The following is a 12069-nucleotide window of genomic DNA, read 5'->3' as shown; positions in this document are numbered from 1 at the left end:
AGTAGGGGCGGGCTTTTCCGCTATACTCTGATTCCGATTGGTCCCCTGGTTGTCTCTCCCCACTCTTCTGATAGCAGCGGTACGCGCTGATTGGTCAGAGACGGGACATGCAAACAGCGCGTTCTGGGCGGAACTAGTACGCAGGCGTCACCTTCTCAGTCATTAATTGTGATGATGAGCGGCTAACTTACAATATAACAGTTCGTGGAAAACCGAGGTAAGAGAAAAAACACGCTATGTTTATTTTATGTATATATTGATATTTTGTTTGGTTCATTAATAATCATGATATTACGAATGCGTCTTTTACACACATTACATTCACAAACGCAATGCAATTAAAAATTGTATAATGAATGTGTTGTCAGCCATGCTAAGTGCTCTCCTCTTCTCTAATTTTTGTCCCAAACAGGCAAAAATGAAGCCGAACAAGCACAAAGCATTACATTCAGCTGAAAGGGAATTTGGGGGTACTCTTGGTGAGCCATTATTTGTTTTAAATATATCCATACCATGTCTTTGTGTATCTGTAATAACAATGGATCTACTGTTTGATTACATTTGGCTTCTGCGCAATATTTGAGAGAATTTGTTCTCCTCGCCTGTCCAGGTGCCACCTGCATCCCTGTGTTTCTGCCTCTGACTGTTCTGTACCTCCTGAGTGTGTGCCGGTCTCCAGAAGCCAGTGTCCTGCAGTGGCCCCCTCCTTTAACCCCAGCCGCACATTTATGGGACCCTTTGGCTGCGGTTCTGGTTGTAGGTTGGATCACCCTGCAGAGTTTTCTCTACCTGCTGCCCATTGGAAAGGTGAGATACTGTATCATTCATTTCTTTGAAAGTCATTAGATCATTTTCTGAAGAATGTCAGAATTTACACTAATTTATTTGTTCACAGGTTTCTGAAGGATTGGTCCTCAGAGATGGATCCAGATTGAAATATCCCATAAACGGTAATATAGGCTGGCTGTATGTCTGAAATGTTATAGAAATAATGCTAATAATGGCTGATTTACATTTGTAACAGGTTAGCCTTTGACCCCTTGTCCTTGTTTTTTTTTTCTCTTTTTACCACCTATGATATACAAAGTAAAGTTCAAATTCCATTCGTCTGATTTCCCCCATATGTGGACTGTGCTTCAAAATAAAATAAAATGTAATTTAATATAATATGCTTCATTATTCTAGTGCTGATTTGGTGAAACATTTTATTATTATCATCAGTGTTGCTTGATATTTTTATGGAAACCATGAAACCAAAAAACTGTCTGACCCCAAACTTTTGAAATGTGGTGTATATGTGTGGATATGAATGTGACCTGTAGTATTTTTATTTTTTCTTAGGTTTCCATGCCTTGTGCATTACTGCTGCCCTGTTGATAGTATGTGTTTTGCTGGGAATGCCACTTGGGTATCTGTTTGAGCTCATTTTGCCTCTGGCTGTATGTGCCATTGGGCTGTCCTACCTGCTGTCCATGTACCTGTATATCCGCTCTTTCTGGGCACCTCAACATGCTCTATCACTTGGAGGAAACACAGGTGAGATAATCAGTTCTGAGACTTATTTTTTTATATTATCTATAAGTAATGTTTCACTGTGCATTTAGTGACTTGACCTCTTCGATGCAGAATTATTTCAGATATTCTATATGCTGCTGTTGGTCGATTCAGTGTCTTTGTCATTTGTAGGAAATCCTCTGTATGACTTCTTCATGGGTCGAGAGCTCAACCCTCGCATTGGAGACTTTGACTTGAAATATTTCTGTGAACTTAGACCTGGATTAATAGGCTGGGTAAGAGTTTTTATCTTTTTGAAAATAGTCTCTATGCTCAAAGGCCAGGTTTATTTGACCACATGGTGAAATATTATTACGAAAATACAGTAAAATTGTGAAATATTATTACAATTTAAGATGACTATTTTAAGATGTAATTTGTCTCTGATGGCAAAGCTGAATTTTTAGCATCATTCAGTGTCACATGATCTTTCAGAAATTCTTCTAAAACTGATTTGGTGCCCAAGAAACATTTCTTATTATTATCAATGTTGAACACCATTGTGTTGCTTGCTTAATATTTTTTGTGGAAGCTGTAATACATTTTTGATCAGGATTCTTTGATGAATAGAAATTTCAAAAGAACAGCATTTATTTTAAATATAAATCTTTTATAACAATTGTCTTTACCGTCACTTTCGATCAATTTAATACGGAAATGTATTGCATTCACTTGAAGAAAAAAAATCTACTCTGTTTTACTGAATTAACAAGTTAATTATCTCAGAATTATGAGAATTTTTCATGGAAAAGTTTTTGCTCTGCTTTTCTGAATTAATGAGTTGATTCTCAAAAATTTGGAGTAACTCATTAATTCGTAAAAACAGAGTGAAATCTTTTTTCCATGAAAAATTCTCTCATAATTCTGAGATAACTCGTTAATTCAGAAAAACAGAGTAGATTTTGTTTCCTCAAGTGAACGCAATACGTTTCCGTAATTGAATGCATCCTTGCTGAATGAAAGTAAACATGCAGGTTCAGATTATGCAACTTTAAAATGCACAACACCAAAGTATTTTTACCTATGTCTCTTTTTATTTTGTGCCATTGTTTTTCAGGTGGTAATAAACCTGGGGATGTTAATGAAAGAAGTAGAGTTGAGGGACTCTCCATCTCTTGCCATGCTGCTTGTCAACGGCTTCCAGCTCGTCTATGTAACAGATGCACTGTGGAATGAAGTATGACAAAACTAGTCTAGCCTGAAAACTTATGAAATGCATTTATAAAGGTGGAAGGAACTGTTTGGAATATGTAACATACATAACATTATAGTTTTCCTTGTATCTGCAGGAGGCTGTGCTTACTACTATGGACATTGTGCATGATGGATTTGGGTTCATGTTGGCGTTTGGTGATCTGGCCTGGGTTCCCTTCACATATGGCCTTCAGGCCATGTTTCTGGTCGTGCACCCACAGTCACTCAGTACTCTTGAAGCAGCAGGGATTATTGTTCTAAATGGTAATCTACAGCCTGTTTTGCAGCAATCGGAGCGTTTTAACAGTTTCTAACTTTCCTCTTTTCAATCGTTCACAGTAATGGGTTATTTCATTTTCCGGAAGTCCAACTCTCAGAAAAACCAGTTCAGGAGAGATCCCACACATAAAAGTGTACAACGTCAGTAATCGCATTAATACAAACTTTGAGTTTGAATCAAGTGAACACGTATCTAACAGTATCTGAATTTTTACTGGAGACAATTAGGGCCTCCAGATGAATATAAATTAATTTTCTCTTCCACCCTTTTTCACTTGCAGACCTGGAAACTATTGCCACAGCAACGGGAAAGCGGCTACTGGTGTCAGGGTGGTGGGGGTTTGTCAGGCATCCAAACTACCTGGGGGACCTTCTCATGGCCCTGGCCTGGTCCCTGCCTTGTGGTGAGTGATGAACAAATTATTAATAACTGGTGTCCTTCGTTTCAGTTACATGCTGAACATTTCTGTTACAAATTGCCATCATTTACTCACCATCATGTCATTCTAAACCAATACAACTTTACAACTTAAAAGTCCAGGGGCCGGTTGCACCAGCTGTGCGTAAGTTACAACTAAGCCTAGTTTTGACGGGCACTAAGTTACAACTTGCATACTACTAAATATTTTTACGTTGCACCATTAAAATTAGTTTAAATGTAACTCTACGTTCCAACTAAATATTTATGGCAGCCTCCGATCAGGAGTAACGGTCGGAATAAAATGTCAGCTAGATGAACTGCATCAAAAAGCTCTTCTTTTACCTGACAGACTTCAGTTCTTTAGACATATATGATAATTCTGACATGTACACTCGCTTACATTTTAAGAGAGAAAACATTATGTGAAAAGATTACTTTGTTAGCGGCTCTTTAACATGAATCCATCCTAAACAGCGTCGCTGTGTGCACCGTTCCATGTTGAGCATGTCAAATATCAGTCATAATCAATAAATGTAATTTCTAGTTTTTTTGTATCAATATTTATTCATTGATACTTATTTAATGTCAAATATAGTTATTTATATATAAAAACATGTTATTCATGATCAAGTATCGTATTAAATAGAAACTTATTTTTACCGTTAGTAATGTGAGGCAAAAATTGTTAGAATGAAGGATAAACTGAAATTCATCGCATTTCAACACAACTTCTGCTCACGTATTTGAAGGCTGCTATTGGTTCAAAATGTCATATTATGCGACTACGCGTTACTTTATGAAGAGTTTACGACATACTAGCTATGTTCTGCTTTACAAACAAATGGTGCTATGGAATAAAGTACAGAGTTATTTACAAACTAGTAGTTACTAAGCCTATAGTGTGGACTTTACATTACAATTTGAGAAAGATCTTACAAACGGCTGGTGCAACCCTACCCTGGAAACCAAAACTTAACATAAAAGAAATATATTTGAATCGAGCGGTTTATATTCAAGTCTAGTGATAAATAAGATCGCTATATGATGAATAGATTTATTTAGGCTTTTATTTGAAATTTACATCTTAACAATGATCATCACACATACAGAGCACAACACAATGTTTACCAAAATATCTTAATTTTTGTTTCTAAGATTAACCAGTGAGTAATGATACTTTTTTTTTTCTTTCTTTTGTTGAACTATCACTCTTTAAATACAAATTGCTTAGCTGTTTGCCATTGTATTTTAAACTACCCATGTTTTCCCATCAAAATAAATAAAAGGAAATGTAAGACAAATCATACTTCCAATATAATTAGTTTATTCCACTATTTTCCCTAGGAATGTCACATATTCTGCCTTACTTCTATGTCATATATTTCACCATTCTGCTCATCCACCGAGAGGCCAGAGACGAGAAGCAATGCAGAGCCAAGTACGGACTGGCATGGGACACCTACTGCAGACGTGTGCCCTACAGAATAATCCCGTACATTTATTAATGCGGACTGATCAAAAGATTGTTGCGTGCAACTATTTAGGTGCAAAGGTGGAGGTCAACCAGAGATAATACTGGGCCAAGATAACCACTGAGCCAAGATAATATATATATATTGTTTTGTTTGCATCATAACATGTCTACCCATTCATTCAAATGTTTGTTTGTTTTTTAAATATGAAAAATATGTTGTATTATATAATTATTAAAAAGCATTTTAATATCAGTGCTCAGTGCCTTTTGATTCTTAAAGCATAAATGACATTTAAGGATAGTCAACAGCCACAATTTTTTAATTCTTTAAATTGCATTTCACACAAATGCTTTCAAAAAAACAATTGCCTTATTATTACTAATATATAGTAATAATCACAATCTCACTCAATTTCTTCTATCAATGCACCTTTGCCTCTACCTTTTTCCCGTCCCTCTTCTAAGAGTTTCCTCTCTCCCTCTAATGTCGTCCTCTCCGCCTCCCTTCTCTCATAGTCCGTCCACACGCATCCTGCCAGACTCCTCAAAGCTCTGGGATTCTCTTTCACCCAAGACTGGAAAAACTGGCACTTCTTTCCAGCTTGAAAAAACAGCCGCCTCGTCCGCTCGTCGTCCTTCGGAACGGAAGCCTTTGCCTCGCTCAAAGCTGTGCGCAGCTGGGACAGAGCGGACAGCGCATATCCCTCAGTGTCCTGTCTGCTCTCTCCAGTCAGAATATGAGCCACCGCTTCCACAGCTCGAAGGGAAGCTAAAGGGTCCTCGGAATCAAAGTATCCTCCTGCAGATACTGCCCTTATCCCGGCGTCGAGCGCCTCTGGGACAGAGTTGAAGACCCGTCCGCCACCCAGACCCTCAGAGATGGCAAGCACCGCCTGACAAAACTCTAGCAGAATCTCTGAGAAGTCTCCATTGTAGAGACGCAGGGAGAAGGTGTAACCGTAAAGAGCATTGATCAGGTTGAACCGCACTAGAGGAGATGGCTTTGACGATAGCGTGTGAAGAGGGGGAATTTTGGCACTTATTGGAGGGATTGAGCATCTTAGTGTTTTGTCTGAATGTACTTTACTGTGACTGACTTGCTTGGTTTTTTCCTCTTTTTTCTCATTCACATCGTGCCTCTCAGACTGAAGTTCCTCTATAAGTGCTTTAGTGTCCTTTTCATGCCGTTCCCACCAGGGGCTCCACAGGACAACCAGCCCACCGATGCCACCTTCTTTCACTAGACTCTCAAATTTCTCCTTTTCCTGGGCTGACAACAACGACCAGAGCTCTTCCTCTGAAAGTAAGTCGATATCCAACCCGGTTAACTTTTCAGCTAAATCAGCTTCCTCTTCATCACTCCTGTGTTCAATATCTTGGAGTTTCGCTAGTATTTCTTGCACCTCGTGAGTTTTTTCTTCGCCACCAGATTGAATCTCTGCCAACCTAGAAAGCAGCTCCAAAGCATGTGCGTTTTGTTCAGTCACACTATTTTCATCATCTCCCAAGTTCCTTAATAAATTCTCCATCCCTCCCTCACTCTCTGCACTCTGTCTGAGACGTGACAGAATTTCATGCATTTTCCTTTTCCCCTCTTCATCTGTGGCACCTTGTGATTTGAGCTCCTGAAGCACAGACTCTTTGTAAAACTCCTCTGAGCATGAGGAGTGATTCTGGCTCCTGTAACAAGCCAGTCCGCAATACAGGATGTTACACCTTGGGCAAGTGTAACAGGACGGTTTGGATAAGCAAAGCCCACATGGCTTGACTAATGATGCATTTCCGTCAGTAGTTCCGTCCTTTGTGCCATTAGCAGGTTTCAGGAGAGGTTCAGAAGTCCCTCTTTTGGGAAGTGCAATCCCATCTTTGGTGGTAATCGAGTCAGAGTCTGCTTCTGGCCAGTCGCTTATGTGTTCTTCCTCCTTTGGTGCAATATCAGTGAGTAATGAACGAACACACGCTGGGATTTTACGTCTAACAACGGGATCCATGAGAAGCTAATTTCCTGAGTTAGAATGCATGTGTATGATAGTTATAATCTGCAATTAAAACGTAAAATCATCTTTAATTCAATTACACATCAACGGCACTACTAATACGTTTTTGGGTATTTATCTTACCTGAGAAAAATCTGTGTATGCGCACTTTGTCTTCTCACACACACAAATAAACTTAAACATTAGTGGATATTTTCGTCAGCGCGTGTTTATAATATACGTTCATACTGACGCGTCACGTTAGAATTACGTCGATCGTCGCCACATGATGACGCATACCTCCCTTTGCTCTAAACGACGAGGCTGCGCAATATTTGCGCAGATTGACAGACAGCCAGATAGATTTTTGTCGTCTTTTCTCTTTTCTGTTGTTTTATTGCTGTATTCATACTTGTATGTTTAATATTTGAACTAAAGTATGTATAACCAACATATATCGGAAATATGTTACAGAAGAGAGCAAAAAGGATTGTAAATCAGGTTTACTATTTGAACCAACAAATGTATTTTTGTCAATTACATGCTTTAAAATGTGTTGATTTCATTTTTACTGCACAGGGGATGTATAAAGTGTGTAATAATTTACTTTCTAATTGTATTAAGAGGTTTGACATAAAGTCAGTAAACTAATGGGAATCTAGCATTTAAAAAAATAAGGGGAAGATTTAATGTAAAAAAAAAAAAAATGTATGCCAAAGGAGTTAACCCTTGAAATAATTGTGACAGGAATTAAGAATGTGTAGTCCACTTTGTAATTATTATTATTTTTTTAATAATTTAGTAAACAAATAACTCGAAAAATGGTTAAAAAAAACTCGAAATGAATAATTTGTGTATATGGAATTTAAATTTATTAGCTATTAGTTAAGTATGTACATTTTAGGAAAAGGGTCTTTTTATATTTCAAAAAAATGTGTTTAAATCAACTCCGGTGAGAAACGTGACACTTCCTAATTATGTTAAAAGGGACATAAGCATAGGCTTAAGCCTACACCTTTTTCCATGTTTATTTTGTAAATTATCATGGTCTATGATGACCAAAATAAATTATATTGTTATTGTTTATACATAATGCTAATGCATACTTTTTATATTAGAAATATATTTCTAACACAAGTATTACAAATCAGATTTTGTGAGAATACCTTACATTTATTTCTTTTAATAAACATCAGAGATAACATGTAACAAAATGTTAACAAGCTGACAAACTTATCACTCAGCCTTTTCTGTATTGCAGTTCAGTTCATTAACTGTGTCTTTTGAGACTCCAGTGACTGTTCACCACATCAGCATTTAAAATCCCTTCTTCAGAAGCCAGTCCTTCAGCTCTTTATCAAACTGCCCTTTAATTCTAATAGTCCCGGTTACTTCATTGACCTGTGTTGGAGGCTCTTTGCCTGTAAGCCCCAGCAGAAATTCCTTAACATCCTTATTCAGGGCCTGGAAATGATTGATGTAAAGTTAATAAAATAATCTTGGACCATTATATCATTACATATAGTGCGTCTAAACACATCTGTTCATTATACTCACCCATATGTCTCCCTCAACCTTTCTGAGCAGAGTGCTTTGCTGATTCCCATGCTTGATGTCAGAGTAAACAGGAACATTGTGCATTCTGGAGCGACGGATCATGTAGGGCAGTGAAGGTGGAGTATCTGAGAAAATAATAAACAAATAACACATATATCAAGAAAATATCACAAACTACTTTTCTAACAACTCATTAAAATGCAATATGATTACCCCTTATAGCTAAGATACCAGTATGATCATGTATGTATTTTCCCCATCTAGGGTTACAATAAAAGAGCATCTACCTGGTGGTGGGGTCCATCCTGACGGAGCAGGACCATCATGCCTAGGAGGAGTTGGGATGCGTGAAGGAGGAATAAGTCTCTCCACAAACTTGAACTCTTCTGTGGATTCAATGATGCCCCCTGATCCTTCAGCGGGGCTGTTTTGTGTCTAAAATGAAAGCAGTCTTGTTAAAGCACTCATCTGTTTCAATATTAAGCTAAAATTGTTGGTTGTTATTGCACAGAACCACTCGCAACATTTCAAGAACAAATCATCCCGATGCAAATTAACATTGTGACATTCAATGCACCCGATTATTACACTACAAGGATAAATTATAAGGTAAAACTGATTGTAATACTAACTCTTAAGCAAGCTCCACAATACAATGCACGCGTGGCTGGATAAAAGGCTCTGTAAGCCACTCGGCAGACTGTCAAAGACATGCTTCTGACGGAGGCGGACATTTCTCTTTTCTGAGAAAGAGGAAGGACAGCAAAATCTTACGTCATGAGTCTCAATTAAAAGCTTTATTGACATCAGAAAAATATTCATTTTTAAGCACTTGAATAAAATCTATATTTATTACATGTTATTCTTACTTCTTTGTACCAGTAAATAAAAACTCAACATTATAATAAAATTGTGATGAAAATGCTGTCCATGGGACTTTTAAGTGGCTTTGATAAAATGCGCAGGCGCATTGCACTTTCTAGAATCGCGTAAACACTTCTGACTTTTTGATGTTGTGTTTAGAGCTCGTAGTCATCTATATCGATTCATGTTAGTAGTACTTGTCTTTACTTTTAATATTTAAGTAATAGTGGTGATGATATTGTGCCATTTGTAACAATTCTGTCAAGCTAATGTAATTTTTATTCTCTGTTACTAAGACTTGACACCATGCAGTTGTTTGTTCGTGCCCAGACTTTGCACTCTGTTCATCTGAATGGGTCAGAGACTGTTGCCCATATCAAGGTACTTTATCTTACAGTACGCGTTTTATACAGTTTATTTAGAGAAGCTTGAATCGGAAATTGCATTTCACGAACTGTACTTGTTTTCTCAGGCCCAGATTGAAGCTTTGGAAGGTCTGGCCTGTGATGATCAGATCATTTCACACTGCGGGATTCCCCTTCAGGATGAGACACTGGTTTGTCAGTCTGGTATTGAGGAGTTCAACACTCTTGAGGTCTCCTCGAGGCTGTTAGGAGGTAAGGATCAAACCCCTATGACTTTATTACCCTCTCTTACCATTTTGTTTTAAAACATCATTTGTGCTGACAATAGACCAAAGAAATTATAAATATTCCTTTATGACGAGTAAATGGTATTTGCCTCTTTATATTCATCTATTTTTTCATAAATTGAACCTCTCCCAACCCAAAGGCAAAGTCCATGGTTCCCTGGCTAGAGCAGGAAAGGTCAGAGGACAAACTCCCAAGGTAAGTCTACATGTATTTGTATCCCTACTTATACATGGCTCTGCTATTCCCTATACCGCAAATGTGAATCCTGTCACCGTAAACTGTTCTGTCAGTCATAAAGGGATAGTTCACCCAAAAATGAAAATTCTGTCATTATTTACTCACCCTTAAGTTGTTCCGAACCTGTATTTCTTCTGCTGAACACACACACACACAAATATATCTTTAAAATGTCATCGTCAGTAACCAAACAGATGATGGACCCCATTGACTTCCATAGTATTTATTTTTCCTACTGTGGAAGTCAAAGGGATCTATCAACAACTTGAGGGGGAGTAAATGATGACAGAATTCTCATTTTTGGGTGAACTATCGCTTTAACGTCTTTATATACACACACACACTTCACATTTCAATTCATTTAATTTGCTGTATTCAACAAGTCTCCCTACTGTACAAGAGAGAGAAGTAGCATGTTGATATGAGAGTATAGGGTCTTTCATATGGAGAGACTACTTGCCTTTTTGAATAATGCTGCATTTAAAAGTTCACAATTAAGAATTTCTTCAATCATTTTGTTCGCTTAAAACCTTACCCCACAAGCTTCATTTCAACATACTATGATTATGGACACACTTATTCTAATTTTGAGAATGGATGAATAGGATGCAAATTGGGATGCAGCCATTTTCAACAATATACATATACATAATATTATGAAAATCCTAATAGTGAGTATTTACTTGTTTATTGACTTATTGCACCGATATTGATCCTTTCAGGTGGACAAGCAGGAAAAGAAAAAGAAAAAGACCGGCAGGGCAAAAAGAAGAATTCAGTACAACCGGCGCTTTGTCAATGTTGTCCCAACATTTGGCAAAAAGAAAGGACCAAATGCCAACTCATAAATTTCTCTTCAAAACGACTATCAATGTTCACTGCATTCCTGGGCAGTTTTCTTTGCTTTATCAGTAATAGATTTTTTTTTTTTTGAAAAGAAAAATGTAATGTAAAAGCCAACTGAGTCATAAAAGTAATCTGTGCACTTTATATGCTATAACAATATTTTGTACTAGTATAGTGAAAGAAAGATGGTTTGTTGCAAATAAAAAAAACATTTAATGCAATATGATTCATTTAATTTTCACGGTTTGAATGTACATTGGCGTAAAATTTGAACTTTGTAGCATCATGAGATGTGGCTTTGGTGATTCATTCTAATCTAAAAGTCCATGTCATTGTAGGAGCAGAAAGTGCAATGCTATTCTTTTCTTGTTTTCTTTCCCACTGGATCAGCGATCACCACGAGGCCCCAAGAAGCCAAACCTGGAGAGAAAATGTCTCAAAGTCAGATCTGATTTCATAATTGATAACAGAGAGTGCATTAATGATCTCACCTGCTGCGAACATGATCTGAGCCACTCTGCCCATAGATGTGGGTCCACTTAAATGCTTTAATTTCTGCGCTTGCATGTACACATATCCGCCTGCAGCCAGCAGCCCACCGCCCGAGAGGATTCGACAGCTCCAGCAGTCGACTTGACTCGACTTCGCCGGTAGTGGCGTTGGATTTGACATGTTCTGGAGAACGCGTCAAAGCTCCTTTTGTACTGTTCTCAGCTGTTTATAAACAATGACGCGTTCTAATTTCCAAAAAACTTCCTAACATTTTTAATATTGATACATAGACTTATCCTCCAGCACGAACTCTGTCAAGAATTTGGACGCATTGTGAAAAATGTCGTGTTTTCAATGACCTTAAAAACCGGAAGCGTTTAGTGTTAGCGCTGTGTGTGTTATGCACTCGTGCAAGTCATTGCTGTGCAGATATTACGCAAGCACGATTACAGAGCGTAATAGAAACTAGAAACATTATTCACTGAACTTGTTCACGATTGAGATTTACAGTAAAGGGTTTAC

The 12069-nt window shown here is 37.7% G+C and overlaps 5 protein-coding genes across 6 annotated transcripts; 2 read left to right on the top strand and 3 right to left on the bottom strand.

The window, feature by feature from the left end:
- The first annotated feature begins 79 nt into the window (after nt 1–79).
- tm7sf2 (transmembrane 7 superfamily member 2) lies at nt 80–5175 on the top strand. Its single transcript, XM_039667468.2, has 11 exons — nt 80–217; nt 413–479; nt 611–807; nt 896–950; nt 1342–1536; nt 1687–1790; nt 2612–2731; nt 2844–3012; nt 3088–3168; nt 3309–3431; nt 4793–5175. The coding sequence occupies exons 2-11, from the start codon at nt 419–421 to the stop codon at nt 4951–4953; spliced, it is 1266 nt and encodes a 421-aa protein (XP_039523402.1). The 5' UTR covers nt 80–217; nt 413–418; the 3' UTR covers nt 4954–5175.
- A 44-nt stretch (nt 5176–5219) lies between these two features.
- znhit2 (zinc finger, HIT-type containing 2) lies at nt 5220–7218 on the bottom strand. 2 transcript variants are annotated; one of them, XM_039667467.2, is made up of 2 exons: nt 7043–7218; nt 5220–6961 (listed from the first exon to the last, which is right to left on the bottom strand). In XM_039667467.2, exon 2 carries the CDS (start codon nt 6911–6913, stop codon nt 5327–5329), a length of 1587 nt encoding a protein of 528 aa, XP_039523401.2. In that variant the 5' UTR covers nt 6914–6961; nt 7043–7218; the 3' UTR covers nt 5220–5326. The 2 variants fall into 2 exon arrangements, with proteins under 2 accessions (XP_039523401.2, XP_088982550.1); XM_089126424.1 differs by having other exon boundaries at nt 5220–6927; nt 7043–7180.
- Nucleotides 7219–8050: 832 nt separating this feature from the next.
- mrpl49 (mitochondrial ribosomal protein L49) lies at nt 8051–9236 on the bottom strand. The gene is made up of 4 exons (XM_039667463.2): nt 9088–9236; nt 8743–8890; nt 8456–8580; nt 8051–8362 (listed from the first exon to the last, which is right to left on the bottom strand). The coding sequence occupies exons 1-4, from the start codon at nt 9187–9189 to the stop codon at nt 8216–8218; spliced, it is 522 nt and encodes a 173-aa protein (XP_039523397.1). The 5' UTR covers nt 9190–9236; the 3' UTR covers nt 8051–8215.
- Nucleotides 9237–9387: 151 nt separating this feature from the next.
- On the top strand, nt 9388–11276 carry faub (FAU ubiquitin like and ribosomal protein S30 fusion b). The gene is made up of 5 exons (XM_039667464.2): nt 9388–9505; nt 9616–9700; nt 9792–9936; nt 10112–10167; nt 10932–11276. Exons 2-5 carry the CDS (start codon nt 9626–9628, stop codon nt 11055–11057), a joined length of 402 nt encoding a protein of 133 aa, XP_039523398.2. The 5' UTR covers nt 9388–9505; nt 9616–9625; the 3' UTR covers nt 11058–11276.
- LOC120476453 (distal membrane-arm assembly complex protein 1) lies at nt 11253–11875 on the bottom strand. Its single transcript, XM_039667465.2, has 2 exons — nt 11547–11875; nt 11253–11475 (listed from the first exon to the last, which is right to left on the bottom strand). The coding sequence occupies exons 1-2, from the start codon at nt 11725–11727 to the stop codon at nt 11411–11413; spliced, it is 246 nt and encodes an 81-aa protein (XP_039523399.2). The 5' UTR covers nt 11728–11875; the 3' UTR covers nt 11253–11410.
- Nucleotides 11876–12069: the final 194 nt, after the last annotated feature.

The sequence above is a fragment of the Pimephales promelas genome, chromosome 23 (assembly GCF_988280905.1).
Source record: "Pimephales promelas chromosome 23, fPimPro1.hap1.1, whole genome shotgun sequence".
In the NCBI taxonomy this organism is placed as follows: domain Eukaryota; kingdom Metazoa; phylum Chordata; class Actinopteri; order Cypriniformes; family Leuciscidae; genus Pimephales; species Pimephales promelas.
This window is presented reverse-complemented; position numbering and strand designations above follow the sequence as displayed.